General features: G+C 51.6%; 2 protein-coding genes across 3 annotated transcripts; both read right to left on the minus strand.

The window, feature by feature from the left end:
• Nucleotides 1-199: 199 nt before the first annotated feature.
• On the minus strand, nt 200-6,062 carry LOC148837231 (protease-associated domain-containing protein 1-like). The gene is made up of 5 exons (XM_088910741.1): nt 5,907-6,062; nt 4,826-4,926; nt 3,026-3,135; nt 2,673-2,840; nt 200-693 (listed from the first exon to the last, which is right to left on the minus strand). Exons 1-5 carry the CDS (start codon nt 5,971-5,973, stop codon nt 573-575), a joined length of 567 nt encoding a protein of 188 aa, XP_088766867.1. The 5' UTR covers nt 5,974-6,062; the 3' UTR covers nt 200-572.
• Nucleotides 6,063-8,162: 2,100 nt separating this feature from the next.
• Nucleotides 8,163-25,039, minus strand: il12b2 (interleukin 12B 2). Of its 2 annotated transcripts, XM_088911009.1 has the most exons (9): nt 24,938-25,039; nt 17,366-17,461; nt 16,758-16,839; nt 13,003-13,251; nt 12,744-12,840; nt 12,465-12,664; nt 12,218-12,369; nt 11,442-11,552; nt 8,163-8,398 (listed from the first exon to the last, which is right to left on the minus strand). In XM_088911009.1, exons 3-9 carry the CDS (start codon nt 16,837-16,839, stop codon nt 8,243-8,245), a joined length of 1,047 nt encoding a protein of 348 aa, XP_088767135.1. In that variant the 5' UTR covers nt 17,366-17,461; nt 24,938-25,039; the 3' UTR covers nt 8,163-8,242. The 2 variants fall into 2 exon arrangements, with proteins under 2 accessions (XP_088767135.1, XP_088767136.1); XM_088911010.1 differs by lacking the exon at nt 24,938-25,039 and having other exon boundaries at nt 17,366-17,527.
• Between the last annotated feature and the right edge of the window lie 463 nt (nt 25,040-25,502).

Here is a 25,502-nt window from a genome sequence, read left to right on the forward strand (position 1 = left end):
TCCTCACCACTTCCAGCACCAGCCTGGTTTTCTTTACAGGTCACCTGTCCCAGACCTGACCCAGACCAGACCTGGCCTTGCTCATTGTGTGAGATCGGTCATCTGTCAGGAAAGGCCACCCTGCAGCAGTGCCCACTCAAGCCCCTTGACCACACAGCCCGCAGCATTCAGGACCTCATTAACCCCCATGCTGAATTCATAACCATAAACTTTTGGTTTTTATTAACTGGCTTCTTACAACAAAAGTGTCAAAAAATGTACAAATCACAAAAAACAGGAGCTGATGGACAGGATTCCCAGCTCCGAGCTCAGTCCTGTGTTATTAGTACCTCTGGCTCCAGTGGTTTCTGCAGAGGCAGGCCGGCAACACGGGCAGCTCCAGCTCCAGCTGTGCTGTGGTCAGGGTCCCTCCCGGGTCAGAGGTCAGAGGTCAGAGCGATGTAGCCAATATCGAGCACTTCCCTGCAGTGGTTTCTCCCACTGTGGACCTCGGTCTCCTCTACCGTCTGACGCCCCTACATAAGAGTGTGCGTCTCCGAGCACCTTGGATCTCTGTCCCCCTGGGTGTGATGCTACCACAGTGTCCAGGGAGGCTGCTGCAGGGGGAAGGAGGCCAGTGAAGACACGTTGACAGGGATGGAAATCACAGCCCAGGGCAGGGAGTGTCTCTGCAGAGCACGACGGATCATCAGCCTGAGGGACAGAGGAGAGCAGGCGGAGGAGCTGTGACTGGTGCAGGGGTTAACAGAGTGAGGCAGCGCTGTACTGGCCCTTTAATACGAGACGATGTGTAACTGGTGCAGGACATGGAAACGGTGCTGGTCGAGAACACATCACGACAAACCCACAGCAAGAGCAGGTGCCAGAGGCCTGGAGGAGCGGTTAGGGCTCTGCACTCGTGACTCAAGGCTGTGTGCTCAGATCCTGGCTGGGTCACTGCTGTTGTGCTCTCAAGCATGATACGGCAGTAGGGTGGCTCCAGTGAAATGCCCAGCTGTACAAATCGAAACTTTCTTACAAACAGACTCACATCTGTATCAGACAATCAAAATAATAATGTTGTGTTAAGGGGTCAAATTGAGTTAGTGGAGTACCACTGGGGTCTGTACTAGGACCACTGCTCTTGTTAATTATATCAGTGATGTAATTAGTGGAGTACCACAGGGGTCTGTACTGGGACCACTGCTCTAATTTATAGCAATCATCCTGATTCTGGTGTTGTCAATAAACCTGTCATGTTTGCAGATGGTACAAAATGGATTAGAAAGCACTGCAGAAGCTGCAAATGTAATTTAAAAAGATTTAGATGAAATTCAAGACTGGACAAACACCTGGCAGATCAAGTTTACTATAGACACATTCAGGGTGTTTAAAATATAAACTATAAATATACAAAATGGGAAACGTTGATCCCAAGAGTCTACTTGTGAAAAGTCCTGGATGTTTATGTTGATGTATCATTTACAACTTCCAGACATTGAAGGAAAGCACTGAAAAGGTGAGTTAAACTTAAGTCTGTAAAGCTAAGAATGTAGAATTCATATCAGGGGATTTTATGTTGGGATTGTACAATGCACTAGTAAGGCCTTATTAGAGTCAGAATACTGCATGCAATTCTGGTCACCATGTTACAAAGATATCGCTACTCTGGAATCAGTCCAGAGAAGAACAACCAGATGCATTCTGGGACATCAAGGGGTGTCCTACACTGACAGCCTGGAGGAACTGAATCTCTTTAGTCTTCGAAAGATATGACTATAAGGGGACCTGAAACAAGTATTCATAATCCTCAAAGACACTGACAGTCAACAGAGCGAAATTCTTCAGAATAATCAATCAAACCAGGGGGCACAAGTGGAAACCATGTAGAAGTGCATTTAAAACAGAGTCCAGGGGCCACTTCTTTACCCAAAGGGTTGCGGGAGTGTGGAATGAGATGCCCAGCCATTTTGTTGAAGCTGATACCTTGCATTCCTGGGCCGAATGGCCGCCTCTCATTTGTAATCTTTTTTATCTTCTATGTATTTTAGTGATGCTGCAACTGAACAGGGTATTAGTGCGCAAAGGAACAAGTAAAGGTTTATTCCCTGCTGAAAAGAGAAGAAAGAAAACACAACATTTCGGCCATGCAGCCTTCTTCAGGTGTGAGGTATTCGTGTACCACGCCAATTAGAATTTAACATGGACAAGTCACTGTATGCCTGTACTGCCCTCTAGTGGTGTTGATTAAGTATGTCAAGGTGCCCAGCACAGGACGAAACTGCAGACGGTTTCAAGATGATCAGGGAGCGCGAGAGCAGTGAGGATCACAGGTCTCTCCGAGCCCACAGCTCCTCAACTGGCCATGATCTCACTGACCCTCCCGTCTCTTTCCTTCCACAGGAAATCCAAAACACTTATTCCAGAAAGCTCTCAGAAGCCGAGACGACCCTAAAACTAGGATCATCGCTGGCTGACGAGCTCGCTGCTTTGAGGAGCCACTCCATTTGTTCCCAGAGGTCAGCTCCTCACAGCTCTCCCTCCGTCTGGACGCTCTCGCGCCTGCGTGGCCAACAGCACAGCAGAGCAGGCGTCAGGCCTCTCCGCTCAGCGCTGGGGGGCTGCTGCTGTACCCTCGAGGGGGGTAGTTCCCTGGCAGCTCAACAGCGGTGCGAGCACAGTGCCCTCCTTACCCGTCTCTGCCCAGGATGAAGAGCGCCGGTATGCTGGGCAGCTCCGCTGTGCCATCAGTGATCATGTCCAGGTACAGGCTGTCGTTGTCCAGGGCGCTGTCAGCAATGAGCACCGCCCGGCCCCCTGCGGTCTCCACCCGGCGTGCCTTCGACACGAAGGAGCACCCCCTGTGGCCCAAACACAGGCACTGCATCAGCACATCTCTCTCAATCCCTGTGGCAACTGGACAGTTAAAACACATCGCTATAGCAACACGGGGTTCAGAACACATCCCACTTGGTCCCCGCGGCAACAGGACACGCCCCGAGCCTGGGCAGCGCACTGGGACACACACACCGGGCACAGACAGTACCCTCTCTCCAGCAGGGTGACCTGTCCCTCCATCAGGTCAGCGTTCCTCAGCTCGGAGCAGCCGTCCGCAGGGTCCGCAGGCACCAGGAAGATCTCCTCATACTGACTGGTCTGGAGGAGAAGGAGAACAGTCCGTGTGAAATTCACCGCACAGGCAGGCTTGAGCTGCCCAGCCTGCTTCTGATGCGGTGGTACCGGTTCTTGAACCAAACACACATTTCCCTCCATGCCTATAGACTGTCCTCATGAGAACCGGTCATCAGAAGCCTTCTGAAAATCGAAATGCACCATTTCTTATGCTCTTTCTGCAATGCAAGCCATTGCTGTTGGTGCTTGTTCAGAGCTCCAGCTCCAGGGTGGTTCGGAGAGACCACCTTTCCAGAATCCCTGTTGGCTATTCCCTGGGATCTTACTGTCACAGAGGTGATCCGGTCCTCTAGTTTAGTTCTAATAAAAGTGTCCCTAACTGTATGTTACAGACATCAGACCTAGACAAACTGGTCTCTGACACCGGCCTAAAACACACACTGGTATTAAAACACACACCAGTCTATAAGAGACCCTGGTATTAAAACACACACCAGTCTATAAGAGACACTGGTATTAAAACACAGACCAGTCTATAAGAGACACTGGTACGAAAACACAGACCAGTCTATAAGAGACACTGGTATGAAAACACATACCAGTCTATAAGAGACACTGGTCTATACCAGACTGCTCTGCAACTCCTTGGCTCAGAAATCCCCTGGGTACGACTGGAGGGGTTTTGATTATGGTTTCTGAATAGGTCTCTCGTTTCCTTGTGTACAGCAGATAGAACCCCACCCAGCGCAGGTGGTTATTTGCTCTTTATTTATTTAAATGCTGCTTGTGCTTCAAACACTTCGCCTCTTCCTTGCTGACAGTGATCCATACAGAACATTCCTTCCTCAGCTGCTGTTCCGTTAGACCCACTTCTCTCTTTCACCTCTTTACTTCACCCTGTCCAGCTCTTCATCAGCATCACAGCCACTAAGCCCTTTACCACTGCACTCCAGTCAAACCTCTCTCACTGGCTCCTGCTCGTCTGTGCCCATTCTGTAAAGACTTTCTTCCTTGTCATGCACTTAATCCACCCGTGTAAACCACCTGGCGGCTGTGACTCAGGTAAGAGGGCAGAAAGGACAGGAGGCTAACGAGCTGCTCTCTGGACCTCGTTAGAGCCCCTGCAGCAGCACTGTCACCCACAGGCTTGCTGCAGTGCTGGAGAGACAGGGGTGCACTGTAGGTCACAACCAGGCCTGGGGAAGACAGGGGGTGAGAGAGTGTGTGTGTGTGTGTGTGTGTGTGTGTCTGTCTAGAGTCTGTCCTGTCAGTGGGGGGTGTGTGTGTGTCAGTATGAGTGAGAGAGGCTGTGTGTGTGTGAGAGCATGTGTGTATCAGTATGAGTGAGAGTGTGTGTGTGTCCGTATGAGTGAGAGAGTCTGTGTGTATGTGCGTGTGTGTGAGATCGAGTGTGTGTCAGTGTGAGAGTGTGTATCAGTGTGACAGGATGTGTGTGTGTCAGTGTGAGAGTTTGTATCAGTGTGACAGGATATGTGTGTGTCAGTGTGAGAGTATGCGTTCAGTGTGACAGGATATGTGTGTGTCAGTGTGAGAGTGTGTATCAGTGTGACAGGATATGTGTGTGTCAGTGTGAGAGTGTGTTCAGTGGATGATGGAGTGACGTGACGCAGGGGAGCCTCCCAGCGACCTGTAGCCAGATCACAAACCCGACAGCCCCGTGTCCGCCTGCGGCCCCAGACGGGGGGACACTCACAAACACCCCTCCAAAGTCGCGTGCCGGCGCGGCGCTGAAGATGTAGCCAATGTCCTGGGGACTGAGCACTCGGAAGTACAGCAGCTCGTTCACACCCAGCCCTGCGGAGACACACACACCAGCGTCACGCTCTGCGCCCCACTGTCCCGAGCAGCAAGACAGCACCCTGGACCCTGGACAGTACAGAGCACAGGCCAGCACCACGCTGACCCCTGTCCCGAGCAGCGAGGACAGCACCCTGGACAGTACAGAGCACAGGCCAGCACCACACTGACCCCTGTCCCGAGCAGCGAGGACAGCACCCTGGACAGTACAGAGCACAGGCCAGCACCACGCTGACCCCTGTCCCGAGCAGCGAGGACAGCACCCTGGACAGTACAGAGCACAGGCCAGCACCACGCTGACCCCTGTCCCGAGCAGCGAGGACAGCACCCTGGACAGTACAGAGCACAGGCCAGCACCACGCTGACCGCTGTACAGCATCAGAATCACACTGACCCCGGTCCACTGGGAGACACTGGAGTAAGACACTGGGGTGAGAGAGTGTTGTAGGTGAGACACTGGGAGAGAGAGAGGAGACACTGGGGTGAGGGAGTGATGTGGGTGAGACACTGGGAGAGGAGAGAGAGAGAGAGGTGAGAGAGATGGAAACAAAAAACGCAATATATTTCACTGCATCATTGTTTATAAATCACGCCGTCGGTGTTTTAAGTTTAATTGCAGAGAGGAGGGACGAGTGAAGTCGCTCTCAGCCGGAGGAGAAAGGGGCTCGCAGCCGGGTGCGAGTAAGCAACACCCGGACTCGGCGGCAGCTGGCTGCAGTCACGCCTGCTCAAACACCCAGCCCAGCGCGGACGCCGCACGGAAAGGCGCGTCAGACCAGTGCGCTCCGCTCAAGCGTTCAGCTCAATGCGAGACGAAACTGGTCGAGACGCAGTTTCGCTTCCCTGTCCCACGGCCTCGCCTGCTCTCAGCTCTCGGCGCTCAGCGCTCACTGAGCTCTCCCCTCCCCGGTGAGCCCGGCTTGCTGTAGCCCGCCAGGCGGGAGGGCAGCGGCGGTGCCTGCGCGCCCGGGCCTCACCTACACGCGTCTCCAGCAGCTGCACGATCACCACGAGAAAGCAGAGCCAGAGCCTCCGTGACAGCATCCTGCCCGAAGCCCCAGTCCTCCTCCAGCGGCTCCCGGCTGCTGCCCCGGCGTCTCTCCGCTGAACCAGAGCCCCGCTCCGCCGAGGGAGGAGCCGGATTGGCAAGCTGCTCGGATTGGCTGGCAGCGGCGCGATTGGAGAGACGTGATTGGCGAGCAGGGCCGTCAGTCTCCGCAACAGCGAATTAAAACTCCGCGCTTCCGGGCAGCTGGGGGCGGTGATTTCTTCCTGGCTTCGCGCCTGGAGGAGGCGTGTTCCAGGAAGTCCTGGCAGAGAGGCTTGCGTGCTGCGAGTCGGGGCTCATTACTGTCGTTAATTAATATCCACAATGTGGCCTGCTTCAGTATCTGCGCGGGCGTCCACATGAGTCCTGCGTGTACGCAGTCCAGTTCCCGGTTGAGTGCTTGTTTTGCACCCTGTGGACAGGACGTATTTTTTCCAGTTAAAATATACTTTATTTCACAAAAAAAATCTCACAATACGTACACATTCTAACAAATTATCAAACTTGCATCAAGAACTTTCTAAATGAGGTGATTGTCCGTTATCAATCAGTGCACGTGGACTTGGGGCTGGATTTGCACAATGAGAGAGTCCCTCCAAGCCCCACCTCTTGCTTCTGTCCATTTCCCTGTCCCGGCTGTGAAACCGCAGGGCGGGAGCTCTGGGACCAGGGATTTCCTCTTCGTCCCTGTAAAGGGCCCACAGTGCCTCCCAGCGCTCCCTCGTCTGGCGACTTCGTGCCTCATCCTCCCTCTGAGGTCCCCCAGCTCCCCAGCTCCCCAGCTCCCTCGCTCCCCACTCCGGGTTGTGCCTGATGAGAGTGCTCCTCGTGCTCCACAGGCCTTGTTTCCCTCACAGGATTAATAAAGTATCTATCTTGTTTCATCAGGGTCAACAGCAGGTACAGGACCCCTTGTCCAGTCCGGTCGGTGCCAGCCCCAGCAGGAGGCACCGGGCACTGGGCACTGAGCACTGAGCACTGGGCACCGGGCACCACTCCCGCTGCTCCTCCTGCTGGGACCGTGTGCGGCTCCGGTCAGTGCTGCTCCTCCGGCCGGCCGGCTGGGTCTCTGCGGCTCCGCGACCGGCCCCTGTGCTGGAGCCAGTGCTGCTCTGTGTGTGTCCAGGGGGTGGAGAGCCTGCTGGGGTCACTCTAGAGATCGGGCCCAGGGCGCCTGCGTGCTGTTTGTGTGGAGAGTCAGATCTCCCCTCGGGGATGGGATTGGTCCCAGCAGGTGCACTGTGAGCATGCCAGGCCAGCCAGGCCACTGCCTCACTCCACCGCCCAGCTGCCCGGGGGGAAGGGTTACAGAGGAGATCGCTGCTCCCAGAACCCCTGTCCTCTGTCTTGGGCTCTTCCCCAGCGATGCCACTGTCCTGCCAGGTGAGGGGTTTACAGGTGAGACCTCAGGTGCCTTTTCAGCTTGTTCTGCAGTGCCAGCAGCTCGACGCTCTGAGACTGGGAGCTCAGCAGGATAGTCATGTTTACACCTGCAGCATATCAGCGCCCTGAGTGTGAAGCTATTAATAGACTCATAATGTGCAGTTTGTAGTTCAAAGACTGACGAGTTTGAATGTGAGTCAAAATGTACTAGAGATGGCATAGAAAAGCCTTGTTGAGAGAATACTGGCATTTAACGTGACAGTTTAGTTTGGAGCTGTCCAGGACTGTGATTTATATCATCATACAGGTCTCAGAGTGGCAAGGAGCATGACCACTCTCAATTCATAACACTCACATCAGGGAGACCACCAAATTCAAATAAAAACATCTATAAGAAGTCTTTTGTCCCTTCTGCAATAAAACTGCTCAATGAATGTATGTAAATGTAGTCCCCTCCAATACCTGTTTATCCAATAATTTCTTTATCACATAATAATAATAATAATAATAATAACCGATGTATAATGATTTGATGGCAGCCAGAGAGCGCCAGTGTGCTGCCCAAAAACCAGCTCTCAGTGGGGAGGAGAGCAGAGAGGCCAGTCCAGAGATGGGGGTTATTAGGAGGCCATGATTGGTAAAGGCCAGGGGGAAATTTTTGTTATGTTTTGCTTGTGTGTTCTGTACTTCTGTGGGAGAAGCCAAGGGCAAATTTCCACAGCAGTGGACAAAAGTATTGATATCTGTCTATAGGATTTTTACATAATAAAAAGAGTAAGAGCAGTGTTTACATCTGGGCGAATCATTTTATTAAAAAATTATTACAAAATAGACGAGCAGCTTTGTAGACGGAAAGGACCTGCAGGGCAGCACAGACGCACCTCACAGACCCCCAGTGAGCCCCATGTCCGGTGCCTGTGCTGCCTTCCTCCTCCTCCTGCAGTGGATGGTGCCTGCGCCCCGAGCAGCTCTTCTCTTCTTGTGTGCCTCCTGGTCTTGCCTGTGTCTGGTCTGGACACCCTTCTCCTGTCCCCTCAGCTGACAAACAGAGAGACGAGGTCAAACTTCAGGAGAACGAGGAGCTAATACTGATACTGATTTACCAGGATGGATATGCTTAGAAGGCAAATCTGGATTCATTCTGAATCTTGTAACAGCTCTGAATCTCCATGCACACTGACTACAAGTTTGAGAGAGAGTGCAGGCTTGTGAGGTGTGCAGGGGCTCAGTGTGTCCTTCAGCACGGGGTTGGGCAGCCTGTACAAGTGACACCCTGCTCTGGACAGGGACACAGACACCAGCTGGCCAAGAGGCTCTCCTCAGAGCCGTCTGCTGCTGTCTTTCTGCTGTGAGAGGAGTGTGCAGACATCAGTGTAGGATGTCACAGCAGGGCTGTGTGAAGACGAAGTGCTGCTGATTCATATGGGCAGATCGCATCTCTGGTGCCAACCAGCTCCGCCCACTCTACTAAAACCCACTAACTTCACCAGCTCCGCCTACTCTGCCAGCCCCACCCACTCCCACAGCAATGCCCACTCTATCAGTCCCATCCACTCCCCCAGCAATGCCCAATCCACCTACCCTACTCACCCTGCCCAATCCACCCACTCTATCAGTCCCACCCACTCCTCTGACCCTCCCCAATCCACCTACCCTACTCACCCTACCAGCCCCACCCACTCAACCAGTACCGCCTACTCCACCTCCACCCATCCGGCAGCATGATTTTCTGTTTTACCCTCAGCGGGCGATTTCTTGGTGTTTCTGGGTGAAGAGGAACCTGTCAGTTTTACATTGATCATAAGAGTTCTCTAGATCTAATTAAAGTATCCAGGCCTTCCTCCGGAGCAGCCGGCTTGCTCCAGGGTCCTGGAAAGCAGGACAGGGTGGAGAGGATCATGGATAGCTCCCCCACTGCATACTTGAGCTCCAGCTGTTCCCTGTGAGCCGGGCGTTGGGAACAGAGTCTGCAGCTCAGAAGACCGAGTAGACTGGTTAGAAGAAAGCAACAGCAAACCTGACTGCTGCTGTGTCAGGGGCCAGGACTGGTTTTTGAGAGTCCATTAAAGAAACAGGATCAGCCTGGTGGATTAGACCAGTGTGCTGAGGACCCTCCATGAGACCCTGCTCCACTTCGTGCAGCGCAATGTTTCCTGTGTCCTGTCTGCTCACAGTTAATCGGACTGGCAGCTCATTCTGCACTGTGCTGTGTTGTGCAATACTAGTTTTCCATAGTGTAATAATACTGGAAAGACAGTCTCTTCCCGGTAGGAACTAACCTTTGCACTGGCCCCTCATTACTGGTGAGAAAGAAGGAAACAGAAGACAAAGCTCGAAAATACTGAGAATTTCAATAGCATATAGTGAAAATGAACAGAATACAGAACAGCAAGGCAGAGGAACAGCAAGAGACATCAGAGAAGATGGACAGGATCGATCGTAGAGTCTCAGCTCAGCTCTTCCAGAGCTCTCATGGAGCAACCATTTGTCCACAAAACCTCAGAAGACACACCTCTGTTTAATTAATAAATAAACCCATAAATAATATAAATTGTATGAATAATTGCAGGAAATGTAGCTTATAGTTACTGGTAATAATAATCAATAAATAAAGACAGAAATAAAAGGCTCGGGTATTTTAAAGGGAGGGTGTGAACCCAGACAGGCTGATCTCTCTCTCACTTTCGCCCAGCCGATCCAGTGTAAATCCACCGGACAGGCTGCTGTCGCTGAAATCTCCGCTGTTTGGCACAAGCGCAGCTCGGACTGCAGGACTAGCTTGCCTGTGAATGTTGTTAGGGTTAGAGTTAGGGTTAGGTTCGAGTCATGATTTAGAGTTAGTGTTGGGTGGTTAAGGTTAGGGTTAGGGTTACATTGCAGTGAATGTGGCCGGGAAACTGCAGTGTTTTTTCAGGCAGCCTGAACCTACCTAACCCTAACCTACTTCCAGATACTTTGGCACCGACAGGGAAGGCTGCTGTCCTGCGAGCTCCCATTCGTCCTTGTCTATTTCTTTATTTTTTGTTGTTTTTCTTAAAGACATTTCATTGCCAGCAACTACTGCTGCAGCTGCATTGTTGTGCATTTGATAACTAAACCTTGATTTTATCTCCTATATGGAGAGGGTTTTTGTTTCTATACGGATTTGTTGTATTTTAAGGACTCTCAGAGCATAAAAACTATAAAGCAGATACAGAATTAGATACAGATATAAACTATTTCATCACATATTCTCAATCATTATTTAGGCAGAGATGAACCTTTTTCAGGCATTGCACAGGAGCCGGGAGCCAGGAGACAAAGAGCCTGAGTTCACTGCAGGTCCCAGAGAACGTACTCTTCACCAGGTATAGAGAAAAAGAAGAAAAGAACAGAAGAGCAGTGTGATGTAATGAAAGATGGCCTTGGGAGAAAGCCACCATCTTGGATCCAAACCCAATGCTGCTGCTTTGAGCCAAGATGGCCGCCGGTCACTTGAGAAAGCCTGCAGCGGGGCTGAATCAGAGTGAGTGAGGTGCCACACAAGGGAGCAGCCCTCAAGGGTGGGTTGAAGTGCACAGCTGAGGAGCAGGCTGGCCAGCTGAGCCAGGGATCATGGAGGCGTCGGAGGCTGGAGGAGTGAGGCAGTGCTCAGAGAGAGGAGCGTAGATGACACAGCTTGAGATCTGAGTACATCCTGTACCTTAGCCGCAGCCAGACAGAGAGACAGAGTAAGCAAACAGAAAACCTGGCTTTGACCAAACAGGACCAGCCAGAAAGTTAGTGGAGAGTCTTCTCACAGTGTGAGGGAGGAGACTTAGCGACAAGAGAGAATGTTCAACAGAGACGAGAAGAAAGATGTTACGTGCTTGAGCAATATATTTAGCAGAAAAGCATTAACGGTAGCAATTATTTCTCTGAATCTTGGTTTGAATGAATTAAACTAATTAAAAAGTTCTAAACGTTTTTTTTCTTGCAGTTTGTGAACCACTGCGTGTGTCACTGCTGGGGCTCAGCGAGCCGGGGGTCGATCAGAGAGAGGGCTCAGCCGGTCTGTGGGTCAGCGTGTGGACGTGGGGAGACAGGGACATCATTCAGTTACATTTTTCCAGGGGCTCCACTGGCTCCACTGGGAGGGGAAGTAGAGGTCCCGGGATCGAACACGCAGCTTACTGACACCCTTGGGGATCACGCCATTCGTGGAGCGCTCCGTCTGGGAGGGAGAGGGAGAGAGCGTGAGTCAGCACACAGGGGGCATTAACACTGTCAACAGGACACAGCAATCTGATCCCCCTGCACAGGAATCTGATCTGCAAATGTTAGTGAGACTGGACTGGAGTCATTAACCTCAGGAGACGTCACATGTGTGGAGTGGAGAGATAAAAGCCAACAGGAGCTGGAGCGAGGAAGCAGGAACTCCCGGGAAGCTGTGTTCTGTTCTGATGGTACAGCTCTTTCGGGCATGATTTCAATATGTTTAACAGGATCACAAACAGACCACGAAAGAGCTGAGCTACAGTCTACAGATACAGTCCCGCATCCCTGAAAGAGCCGAGCCCATCAACCAGTCTGTGGTGCTGTCCCAGAAGGAGCCGAGCCCGTCTCCCAGTCTGCGGTCCTGTCCCAGAGAGAGCCGAGCCCGTCTCCCAGTCTGCGGTCCTGTCCCAGAGAGAGCCGAGCCCGTCTCCCAGTCTGCGGTCCTGTCCCAGAGGGAGCCGAGCCCGTCTCCCAGTCTGCGGTCCTGTCCCTGAGAGAGCCGAGCCCGTCTCCCAGTCTGCGGTCCTGTCCCAGAGGGAGCCGAGCCCGTCTCCCAGTCTGCGGTCCTGTCCCAGAGGGAGGTGTGTGACTGGATGCAGCCCCTTCGCCAGGCTTACCCACCTTGCCGTTGTCCTGGTAGACGTACTCGATCTCGTGGCCGAGGGGGAAGTAGCTGTGAGGGCTGACCCAGCTCTGGGGGGGGTGCACGGTCACACTGAGGGAGTGTCCCCTGCGCTGCTGGCACACGACCGTCTGAGGGGCATCCGGCTGGACTGCGGGCACAGAAGAGGCGCAGAGTCCCGACTCCGGCTCGGACCAGGGCTCGTCGGGCTGCGGCACCGGGCCGCCGGCGGGGCGGCGTACTCACTGATGTCGCGGATGTAGAAGTGCGCGGTGCGCTGGCGATAGTGCTTGCTGCTTAGCGCCTCTGCCGTCAGCACCAGGGGCTGCCTCTCCTCGGCGAAGGGAGAGCTGGAGTGGGTCAGCATGAAGTGGAAGGTTCCCTCGTGCTCTGCGGTTGGCCGGGCAGGCTGGGCGTAGACCCAGGCGGAGGGGCCGCCCTCGTCGCTGGGGCGACAGAAACACGGTCAGTCCAGCTCGGAGCCCCGGCTCGCCGGGCCGCAGCGCGAGATCGCCGGTGCGTTACCTGCGCTGGTAGCGGACTCTGGCCAAGGCGTAGCCTTCTGGGCTCCAGGAGCAGCTGAAGGTGCAGCTGTAGGACTTGGCTGTGCAGAGCACCAGGTCTGCGAGAGGGGTACAGAGCAGAGACACACTGAGCTCACTCACGGGCACTCAGTCCCTTCCAGCTCCTGCCCTCTCACACACGACAGCCCAGGGATCTCAGAAGTAGAAGGTAAGAAATAGAACACAACAGGACACACGGTACTATTTCTCTCTCCAGTTACCTGTGTCCTCCTCCTCTGGCTGCTCCTCCAGGACCAGGTGCATGTGGTCCAGCAGCTGCCCTGCCTCCGCCCAGCAGCTGTAGTTTCCTGTGTCGGGACTGTCGATCTCGTGAAGTGTCAGCTCGCGATCGCCGTGCTCCCTGAACGCGGACGGAGCAACCCTGTTCTTGTTGTGGGTCCAGAACACCTTCCCCTCATAGTCTGTCGTGCAGGACAAGGTCACGCTGCCCTCAGGTTTGCCCACTCTGACTAAAGGCAACACAACAGCAGCACGGCTCACTCAGGAAACACACAGGAAGAGAACAGCTGAGATTCAAGTGTCTCGTAGGGATATAATTCAATGGAGCACCTTAAAACCAGTAAGCAGTGCTCCAGAATTCTAGTGATTCTAGATAGAGAGCACTGTCCCAGTCCCAGTGAGAGCCGTGCTGTTCCAGTGAGAGAGGTGTGCACTGTCCCAGTCCCAGTGAGAGGTGTGCACTGTCCCAGGTAGAGAGGTGTGTACTGTCCCAGTCCCAGTGAGAGGTGTGCACTGTCCCAGTGAGAGGTGTGTACTGTCCCAGTCCCAGTGAGAGAGGTGTGTACTGTCCCAGTCCCAGTGAGAGGTGCACTGTCCCAGTGAGAGAGGTGTGTACTGTCCCAGTGAGAGCTGTGTACCGTCCCAGTCCCAGTGAGAGAGGTGTGCACTGTCCCAGTCCCAGTGAGAGGTGTGTACTGTCCCAGTGAGAGAGGTGTGCACTGTCCCAGTGAGAGCTGTGTACTGTCCCAGTCCCAGTGAGAGGTGTGCTGTTCCAGTGAGAAGTGTGGACTGTCCCAGTGAGAGCTGTGTACCGTCCCAGTCCCAGTAAGAGAGGTGTGTACTGTCCCAGTGAGAGAGGTGTGCACTGTCCCACTCCCAGTGAGAGGTGTGTACTGTCCCAGTGAGAGAGGTGTGCACTGTCCCAGTGAGAGCTGTGTACTGTCCCAGTCCCAGTGAGAGAAGTATGTACAGTACTGTCCCAGTGAGAGAGATACACTGTCCCAGTGAGAGAGGTGTGTACTGTCCCAGTCCCAGTGAGAGGTGTGCTGTTCCAGTGAGAAGTGTGGACTGTCCCAGTGAGAGCTGTGTACCGTCCCAGTCCCAGTAAGAGAGGTGTGCACTGTCCCAGTCCCAGTGAGAGGTGTGTACTGTCCCAGTGAGAGAGGTGTGCACTGTCCCAGTGAGAGCTGTGTACTGTCCCAGTCCCAGTGAGAGAAGTATGTACAGTACTGTCCCAGTGAGAGAGATACACTGTCCCAGTGAGAGAGGTGTGTACTGTCCCAGTGAGAGAGATACACTGTCCCAGTGAGGGAGGTGTGTACTGTCCCAGTGAGAGAGATACACTGTCCCAGTGAGAGAGGTGTGTACTGTCCCAGTGAGAGAGATACACTGTCCCAGTGAGAGAGGTATGTACTGTCCCACTGAGAGAGGTGTGCACTGTCCCAGTCCCAGTGAGAGGTGTGTACTGTCCCAGTGAGAGAGGTGTGCACTGTCCCAGTGAGAGCTGTGTACTGTCCCAGTCCCAGTGAGAGAAGTATGTACAGTACTGTCCCAGTGAGAGAGATACACTGTCCCAGTGAGAGAGGTGTGTACTGTCCCAGTGAGAGAGATACACTGTCCCAGTGAGAGAGGTGTGTACTGTCCCAGTGAGAGAGATACACTGTCCCAGTGAGAGAGGTATGTACTGTCCCAGTGAGAGAGATTTCAAAAAAGCATTTGACTCGATTTGGCATGAAAGATTGTTTTACAAACTACTCCAAAGTGGCATAGGGGGCAAAGTGTACGACATCATTAAATCAATGTATTCAGAGAGCAAATGTGCAGTGAAAATTGGAAACAAAAGGACCAAATTCTTCACCCAAGGCCGCGGGGTGAGACAGGGCTGCAGCCTGAGCCCAATACTGTTCAATATCTATATCAACGAATTAGCAGGAATGTTGGAACAGTCTGCAGCTCCTGGTCTCACACTACACGACACAGAAATCAAGTTCCTGCTCTATGCAGATGACCTGGTCCTGCTGTCGCCCACAGAACAGGGGCTGCAGCAGAACCCCGCACTGCTGGAGCAGAACTGTCAGACCTGGGTGCTGACAGTCAATCTGGACAAGACCAGAGTTATGGTTTTCCAGAAGAAAGCCAGACCTCAGGGAAACAGGTACAAATTCACACTCAACAACAACACATTGGAGCACACATCCAGCTACACATATCTCGGTCTCACCATCAGCTCTTCTGGGAGTTTTGACCTGGCAGTGAAGGCACTGAGGGAGAAGGCACTCAGGGCTTTCTACGCAATAAGAAGGAGGCTCTTCAACATCAACCCACCAACAAGAATCTGGCTCCAAATATTTCAAAGTGTAATCCAACCCATTGCCCTATACGGCAGTGAAGTGTGGGGTCCCCTCACAGACCAGGAGTACACTCAATTACACTCTGCACATGGAGATCTGTAGAAACATCCTCCATGTGCAGAGAAAAACACCTAACAACGGGTGCAGGGCCAAATTAGGCCAGTACCCACTATTGATAAACGTACAGAAAAGAATATTAAACTATTGGCTACACCTAAAAAACAGCGACCAACATTCCTACCACCACAAAGCCCTGCTGAGGCAAGAGCTGAGCCCAAAACAGAGCCCCCTGAGCCAGCTGGTCCTGAGGCTCACTGACCCGAGCCACACCGACGCCAGCCTCAGGACAGCACTGCTAGAGCACCACAACTCAGACTTAACCACATCACAGCACAGATCAAACAGCAATATCTCACACACTGGGACACACACATACAAACACAACATAAACTGGAATGCTACAGAACCCTAAACAGACAATACACACTAGCCAAATATTTGACCAAGATAAGAAACAACAAACAGAAACAGACCCTGACAAGTACAGGCTCAGTGACCACAGCCTGGCCATAGAAACTGGGCGACACAGGCAGACCTGGCTGCCCAGAGAGGACAGGATGTGCTCCCACTGCCAGTGGGGAGAAATAGAGACAGAGGTGCACTTCCCACTGCACTGTGGCAGATACTCTGGGATTAGAGAAACATTCTTCCCTAAATTCAGAAATCTAGTCCCAGAGTTCCCACACCTGCCAGAATCACAACGGGTCCCAATCCTACTGGGAGAGGGAGGAGGGAACTCAGTTGAACTGGCAGCCCAGTATGTGATCTCCTGTCACAGCCTAAGGAACAGTGAGTCTGTCTCCCAATAATGCTCCTTCTTTCTACAGTATATGTAAATATTTTATAATATGTCACTGTTGTAAATGTCTGTAATATGTCTGTAGATTTTACATTAATGTTATTTTTTGTTTTGTTTCATGTGAATTTCATTATTTTATTTGCTTTGGCAACACTGATTTTACTCATCGGTCATGCTAATAAATTGAATTGAATTGAATTGATACACTGTCCCAGTGAGAGAGGTGTGTACTGTCCCAGTGAGAGCTGTGTACTGTCCCAGTCCCAATGAAAGAGGTGTGTACTGTCCCAGTCCCAGTGAGAGATACACTGTCCCCGTGAGAGGTGTACTGTCCCAGTGAGAGGTGCACTCTCCCAGTGAGAGAGGTGTGTAGTGTCCCAGTCCCAGTGAGAGATATACTGTCCCAGTCAGAGAGGTATGTACTGTCCCAGTGAGAGAGATACACTGTCCCAGTGAGAGAGGTGTGTACTGTCCCAGTGAGAGAGATACACTGTCCCAGCCAGTCAGGGTTTTTGCATGATCTTACGTTTCTGTGGGAAGGAGCTGAGTCCATGAGCAGCAGGCAGCAGGAAGCTCAGCAGGAGGAGACTCAGGGACCTGGGGAACATCTGAGAGACACAGGGCAGACAGGATGGCTATTAGCACAGTGTGCTCCACGTGTCTTTAATTTTACTGCATTTAAAACTCAGAACAGAAAGCACTTCTTCAGATAGGGATTGTGGGAGTGTGGAACAAGCTACACAACCACATTATCCCAGACTGTACTCTGGCTTATATGCTGCAAGAAAAACCATTCTGCCCATTCAGCTTGTTCATTTATTTTAAGTAGCTAATTGATCCAAATCTCTCATCCAGCTGTTTCTTGAAAGATGACAGGGTATCAGATCAAGCAACATGGCTGGGCAGCTTGTTCCAGACCCCCACAAACCTTTGTGCCTCACGTTATTTTCAAAGTTTCTTTCAGGAAACTGGATGAGAAGCCAAGATCAATTAGCTAATAGTGATGACACTGACTGTAGGTAGGTTAGATAAATGAAACATGACGGGGGGCTATTGTTCCAAAATGTCATGTATGTATTATAAAAACAGTATGGGAGCAACACTAATGCAAAACAGAGTACACATCATACTCACGTCTGCTGGGAGAGCAGGCTGGTGAGACAGACCCAGGACAGCGGTAATTCAGATGAAGACTTCAACCCACACTTCTGTTCACAGTTTCAATGGGACCTAAACGGAATTTTATTCATTGGGTGTTATTGGATTTAACAAGTACTACCTTGGAGCAGTGATAAAGTGATAAATCATCCATTTTCCCAAACCAAAAGCATTTCATTTCTGCATTTCTTCTTGTAGCCAATAACTATTAGCTCTACGCCTGAATAAAACACCTAAAACTGGGCAACAGTACAGGGAGTAGGATCATGAGAGTCACAAAACAAGAGAGAACTCAAATAAAACCTGCATACTCACCAACACACCATCAAAGCAGCAACAGTGTCCCCAGATACCCCACAGTGACCAGGTGAGTATTTTAGGAGTACTAGGGACACATTTTGAATCTCATGAGGATAAATTAAATAGGCATATTAATGCCCATTAATATGACTGACACTGGGCCGTAGAGACACTCATTCATCCCCAAACACATCTAAAGTACTGACACACCTGCTGTTGCCAGCTGCGAGAGTTAAATATACAGCACAGTGCATCCTGCAGCTCCATTTTGCAACTCTAAATGATCAGATATTGCTCAGAATCCTGACACACAGTTACATATTGTCACTTCCAAGCTGAAGGTCCCCAAGGACAAAGCCTGATGCCATGGTTGAGAAGAGCTAGCACTCCCTGAAGAAACCCGGGTGCAAAATGGTTTAACAGGTAACACAGACATGGCTGAGAGATTATCCTGTGTTACCAGCATTAAGAGGCTTCAAGAAGTCAGAGCAAAAACACATTTTCTTATTCAATTAAAAATCTGATATCCCACAATCACCACCCCGACACCTCCAAATATCCCACAATCCCCACCGATACCTCCAGATATCCCACAATCACCACCGACACATCCAGATATCCCACAATCACCACCACTATACTCCTCGGTTGCCAACAGAGACAAGACTTTCCCTTTCTCCAGCTCCAGCAATGGCCTCTTCCCGACCAGAGAGCCCGGCCTGGGCACAAGGCACACGGCTCCTGGGCTGACGAACAGGGTTTATAAAACACTGATATAAATACATCTTAAATGATACAGTACATTCTTTTCACCTAAATAACCACATCTATTTCCTCTGAGAAATTTTACACTCCTTGTTTATCTTTTCTATGCCTTTTTAGTTTTCTTAATGAGAATTTAAACCATTTGATCTATAATAATATTGAATGTGCCTGAGGTGCAGTAGACTCCCGAAACCCTCAGTGAGTGACCAAGTCCCAGCGGGGAGATGAACTCTCACAGTCGCTAGGATATCGGGAAGGCTTACTCATTGTTGTCTGCACTCATATTTCTCTTTGCCAAAGAGGTATTTGGGGAACCTGGAGTCTACTTCTAGATTTCCATTTGTGTCCATGCGTCCACTGGTTGACATTAATCAGAAATAACAGTTGGAGTCCATTTGTTTACTTGGAAAAGTACCTCTCTCTACAGGGTTTGTGTGTGATCTTCATACAGCCAACTCATGTTTTACTGGATATCTAGAGAAAACCTTGAAAAAATTCCATTTTGCTGCCAAGTGTTTACTGCTCTTTGTTCTGTTAAAGTGAATCACTGTAACCTAGACCCTCTTCCTCCATGAGTTTCTAATACACTAAACTGAGCTCACTATTTACTGAAGGGCTCTAAATGTCCATCTGCCCCATGTCTCCAGCTGGTGATGGATTTGACGGAATGACAGCCTTCACTCTGGCTACCCATGACTTCACCTGTCTCTGGGACAGCAGAAGATCAGCTCAGATCAATATAAGCATTGACCTGAAACAGGAGGCACCCTTCATACCCACTGATCAATCACAGATCGATCAGTCTTTCCATTGCTCAACAGCTGCAATACCCCTTAGGAATCATTTAATCATTTATCCTGAAATGCCTGATTTTGTTAGTTTGCTGCATCTGAAAACTCACTCCATATTTTCTTTCTCCAAATCTGTACACTTGTAAACTCCGGCCAGCATTCTGAACTGTGTTACTATTTAAAGGGGAACTGCAATGCTATTTTTATACTTCAGGGTTAGAAAGAATCAGCACTGATGTGTGCATTTCAAACTCCAATAACAGTAAAATGTGTAAACCTCAAGTTTACATCACAAAACAGAGGACATTTCCAGGTATGCGCAGCGCCATGTTCTGTGGTTCAGAACGTCCGGTGTCGTCTGTGGCCCCATCACACTGTAAACAAGCAGGTGAATACAGCTCTTTTAGTCCAATAGATATATTGCTCTCAACTTGCAGACGGTTGTACTTGTTAACTCTGCCTGCAGATCACGTTGGAACATTTCTGCGGTGAAATATCTGCTGCACAACCTGTGTTTATAGGCCTGTACATCCCAAAACTATTTAATACCGAGAAAAGTGAGCAGGAACGACACACTGACTGGAGAGCACTGAACACTGCCAATCTGCACACTGAAGAGCACTGAACACTGTCAATCTGCACACTGACTGGAGAGAACTGAACACTGTCAATCTGGACACTGACTGGAGAGCACTGAACACTGCCAATCTGCACACTGAAGAGCACTGAACACTGTCAATCTGCACACTGACTGGAGAGAACTGAACACTGTCAATCTGCACACTGACTGGAGAGAACTGAACACTGTCAATCTGCACACTAAAGAGAACTGAACACTGTCAATCTGCACACTGACTGAAGAGCACTGAACACTGTCAATCTGCACACTGACTGGAGAGAACTGAACACTGTCAATCTGCACACTGACTGAAGAGCACTGAACACTGTCAATCTGCACACTGACTGGAGAGAACTGAACACTGTCAATCTGCACACTGACTGAAGCGCACTGAACACTGTCAATCTGCACACTGACTGAAGAGCACTGAACACTGTCAATCTGGGCACTGACTGGAGAGAACTGAACACTGTCAATCTGCACAGTGACTGAAGAGAACTGAACACTGTTAATCTGCACACTGACTGGAGAGAACTGAACACTCAATCTGCACACTAACTGAAGAGCACTGAACACTGTCAATCTGCACACTGACTGGAGAGAACTGAACACTGTCAATCTGCACTCTGACTGGAGAGAACTGAACACTGTCAATCTGCACACTGACTGAAGAGCACTGAACACTGTCAATCTGCACACTGACTGAAGAGCACTGAACACTGTCAATCTGGGCACTGACTGGAGAGAACTGAACACTGTCAATCTGCACACTGACTGGAGAGAACTGAACACTGTCAATCTGCACACTGACTTAAGAGCACTGAACACTCAATCTGGGCACTGACTGGAGAGAACTGAACACTGTCAATCTGCACAGTGACTGAAGAGAATTGAACACTGTCAATCTGCACACTGACTGAAGAGAACTGAACACTGTCAATCTGCACACTGACTGGAGAGAACTGAACACTCAATCTGCACACTAACTGAAGAGCACTGAACACTGTCAATCTGCACACTGACTGGAGAGAACTGAACACTGTCAATCTGCACACTAAAGAGAACTGAACACTGTCAATCTGCACTCTGACTGGAGAGAACTGAACACTGTCAATCTACACACTAAAGAGAACTGAACACTGTGAGTCCGGACACTGACAAGCAGCTTTAGCAGCAACATTTGTTTATTTTTTTACTGTATTTTTAAAAAAGTACATCAATAAATATTAAATCTTTTCATTAAAGAAGAGAATCTATTTTGTCTTAGTTGTGCACAGACGAACCCCCCAGGATGATCACGGAGTCATTTTCTCTTTTCCCTGTCCCCAGAACGGCCTGAGGCTGTGTTAACAGAGCGCCTCCAACAGGCGGACACAGACACCCCTTTCCAGCCGACTGCCCCCTCTGGCCGGGGATCAGGGAGAGGAGCTCCTGCTTTTTAACCAGCATAACACTGAAGCTCACTGGTCCTAGTGTCCTGTCACACGGTGCCTGGTCACCAGGAAGTGTAACAGGAGTGTGTGAGGGGTCCCGTCTGCTTCGGGCAGTGCTACACTCTGCGATACAGCAGGGTCTGCTCCCCCTTGTGGGCACAGAGCCTCACTGCGTCTTCCTCAGGGTCTGGGACAAGAGACGCCCATGCTCTGAGTATTTCACTTGCCCTGAGACCACACAACAGCAATGTGTAGACTTAACCTTCACTTGAATGATATTGATGCTTAATTACCTTGCAGGGCTTTGATAATACAACTGCCCTCTGTCAAGGGGAAAATCAGATGGAGTTTTTTCCATCAGATGTTCTCTTTAAAAGATGCAGCTTGTCTTGCATTAGAATGGTAATTTGCACAGGCTCCCAGTCCCGCACACGATGTGAAGGAACTGTTACTGTGTGTAAAAGAACTGTCCACAGCTCATGACAGGCCCTGCCAATTAACCCGAACATGTATAAAAACACGATCATGACGGAATTTAAATTAGAATGGCTGCAATCAAAGGGTTCAAATAGAATTGAAAGATGGATTTGAGATGCTAATAAGAAACCCATTCAGACCCTCAAACTGGACTCTTGCATCACATGGAGACTAGATCCCTGGACTGCTGCAGCCCAGCAGTGCAGATGGACTCGTCTGTCGCCTTGTGGTCCGCAGCCCCCCTCTCTCCCACTGGGAACACCGGCGTGGCGTGAGAGCACTGGAGACGGGATTCTGGGGCCATCCTCCCCTCTCCCCCGCGCGCGCCATGGCCAAGTGTGTGCCGTGTGCGTGTGGCAGTGTGGCGAGTGTGTGTCATGTGTGTGCCGTGTGCGTGTGGCAGTGTGGCGAGTGTGTGTCATGTGTGTGTGCCGTGTGCGTGTGGCAGTGTGGCGAGTGTGTGTCATGTGTGTGTGGCAGTGTGGCGAGTGTGTGTCAAGTGTGTGTCATGTGTGTGTGGCAGCGTGGCGAGTGTGTGTCATGTGTGTGGCAGCGTGGCGAGTGTGTGTCATGTGTGTGTCATGTGTGTGTGGCAGCGTGGCGAGTGTGTGTCATGTGCGTGTGGCAGTGTGGCGAGTGTGTGTCATGTGTGTGCCGTGTGCGTGTGGCAGTGTGGCGAGTGTGTGCCGTGTGCGTGTGGCGAGTGTGTGTCATGTGCGTGTGGCAGCGTGGCGAGTGTGTGTCATGTGTGTGTCATGTGTGTGTGGCAGTGTGGCGAGTGTGTGTCATGTGTGTGCCGTGTGCGTGTGGCAGTGTGGCGAGTGTGTGTCATGTGTGTGCCGTGTGCGTGTGGCAGTGTGGCGAGTGTGTGTCATGTGTGTGTCATGTGTGTGTGGCGAGTGTGTGTCATGTGTGTGGCAGCGTGGCGAGTGTGTGTCAAGTGTGTGTCATGTGTGTGTGGCGAGTGTGTGGCAGCATGGCAAGTGTGTGGCGAGTGTGTGTCATGTGTGTGTGGCGAGTGTGTGTCATGTGTGTGGCAGCGTGGTGAGTGTGTGTCAAGTGTGTGTCATGTGTGTGTGGCAGTGTGGCGAGTGTGTGTCATGTGTGTGGCAGCGTGGCGAGTGTGTGTCAAGTGTGTGTCATGTGTGTGTGGCAGTGTGGCGAGTGTGTGTCATGTGTGTGGCAGCATGGCGAGTGTGTGTCAAGTGTGTGTCAAGTGTGTGGCAGTGTGGCGAGTGTGTGTCATGTGTCTGGCAGTGTGGCGAGTGTGTGGCAGTGTGGCGAGTGTGTGTCATGTGTGTGTGGCAGTGTGGCGAGTGTGTGTCAAGTGTGTGTCAAGTGTGTGTCATGTGTGTGGCAGTGTGGCGAGTGTGTGTCATGTGTGTGGCAGCATGGCGAGTGTGTGTCAAGTGTGTGTCATGTGTGTGGCAGTGTGGCGAGTGTGTGTCATGTGTGTGTGGCAGTGTGGCGAGTGTGTGTCATGTGTGTGGCAGCATGGCGAATGTGTGTCAAGTGTGTGTCAAGTGTGTGGCAGTGTGGCGAGTGTGTGTCATGTGTGTGTGGCAGTGTGGCGAGTGTGTGTCATGTGTGTGTGGCAGTGTGGCGAGTGTGTGTCATGTGTCTGGCAGTGTGGCGAGTGTGTGTCATGTGTGTGGCAGTGTGGCGAGTGTGTGTCATGTGTGTGTGGCAGTGTGGCGAGTGTGTGTCAAGTGTGTGTCAAGTGTGTGTCATGTGTCTGGCAGTGTGGCGAGTGTGTGTCATGTGTGTGGCAGCATGGCGAGTGTGTGTCAAGTGTGTGTCATGTGTGTGGCAGTGTGGCGAGTGTGTGTCATGTGTGTGTGGCAGTGTGGCGAGTGTGTGTCATGTGTCTGGCAGTGTGGCGAGTGTGTGTCATGTGTGTGTGGCAGTGCGGGGATTCTGCCTGTACTGTTCCGAGTGAGGACGCCAGAGAGCCGAACTGGTCTGAAAACGTCTCCCCCACCAGCAGCGCTCAGAAAGAGGCACTGCTCAAGAACAGGCAGCTTTCTGTATCTGGCCTCATCTCCACGCTGTCCACGAAGCTGTCGCGGGCTCTCTGGAGATCGGTATCACACGCACAGAGGGGCGGGGGCTTCTGTCCCTTACTGGAGAGACACCCACGCGCGCCGTTCTGCGCGATTCCCACAGTGGTCAGCGAGTTCATCGCTCGTTTCAGTGTGCAGGAAGGCCGAGCTCTGTCGTGCTTAATAGTCGATTCAATAAACATTGGGAGTATGCTGATGTGACTGTCTTACATTGCTGCGCGTTTACAGGCGACCTTATTCAAGGTGCGCGGATGTGCGTACTGCACAGGCTATAGACGACTCTCCACCTGCACACTCGCACCTCAGGTACGGCGATGCGCTTTGTAGTGTTCGACTGTACAAGTAAGACCCACAAACGGCTGATTCCACAGCAGTGACCCGTCCACAGCACGACCGTGGGCTGTCCGGGCAGTCGAGGGCTCGGCGCGCGTTCGCGACGTGATTATCGACACTTTTTACAAATGAAAACGGAAAAAAACTGAAAGCCGAGATGTAGACAAGTCACCGCGCGTGTAGGATTCAGTTTAGATAATGCGAAGAATCTCGATTTCCATCAACTTCACACCTTATTTACTGTATTTACAGCCTTCCGAGAAAGGTACCAGCGGAACGGGGGAAACGCTGGTGAGTACAAGCCGCACCTCCGCACGCCGAGCGTCCGTGTCCGCTGTCTGGCGTTACAACATGTAAACTGCACAAACTGCCACCACCGCTGCTGCTGCCGGGACGACCCGATAACGGGTGGTTTATATTTTTCCTGACGGTCTTCATGTACCGCTGAGCGGCTCCGACCCACCTGCCTGTCTCAGCCGATAGGAAGGGTTTCAAACCGCGGGAGGTCTCTAGCGGCGGCCAGAGGAGACCCCTTCACCTGCGAGCGCCCTGGTGCGCGGGTGTCCGGGCGGACGGCAGGCGTCGACGTACCCCGCGGGTCACGGGTGCAGAGTCTCCTCTCTCGCGGGCGAAATCCCACGGGATGCACATCCACTGGGAACTGCAGCGCCTGCCCCGGGACCGGACGGGTGTCCGTCCCACGGAGCAGCCAGGAGGGCGCGTGCAGGTGGGGTCTGTGGAGAGACGGCCCGAGTCGCCTCACTCACCTCGTGGGACTGACCAGGCGCGGGCTGCGTGGCACGGCGTGGCTCTTGCGTGGGTCCTCGCTCGGGGGACGCGGTGTCAGGCGGTGCGAGTCGAGCTCTGCTGTCTCGAGGCTGACACGCGCCTATTTATCGCCGGGTGACACCCACTCGCGGGCTAGGGGGCGCTGTGCGCTGAGCGGTATCCGGGTTCTCCGCACGGCCAGCGGGCGCGCAGGAATTCCAGCGCTCGGAAACTTGGCTGGGTTTTGAGAATCGGTATTCAGCTCTTTCCTCAGAAGACCTGATCCCAGAAGGTGCGCTATCCGAGCCTCGATCATGTGTGTCTGATTCAGTTAAGGGAAGTCGACGGCTCTTTTTGTTTTCTTTTTAAGAAACAGTCTTGTCACGCTCGTTTCTTTCGCAGTAAAACTCTGCTGCGATTCCAGCTGAAGAGCATCATGTACTGTATTTGTACTTCCGTCCTTCAAAACACATTGCTAACAGATGTTTCCAGATTTAATACTGCTTCCCTGGATGTTCTGTTATGGATAGGGATAGCTTAATTAACGTTAACTACCGTTATGGA

This window comes from Atractosteus spatula, chromosome 3 (assembly GCF_055471065.1).
Source record: "Atractosteus spatula isolate fAtrSpa1 chromosome 3, fAtrSpa1.hap1, whole genome shotgun sequence".
In the NCBI taxonomy this organism is placed as follows: domain Eukaryota; kingdom Metazoa; phylum Chordata; class Actinopteri; order Semionotiformes; family Lepisosteidae; genus Atractosteus; species Atractosteus spatula.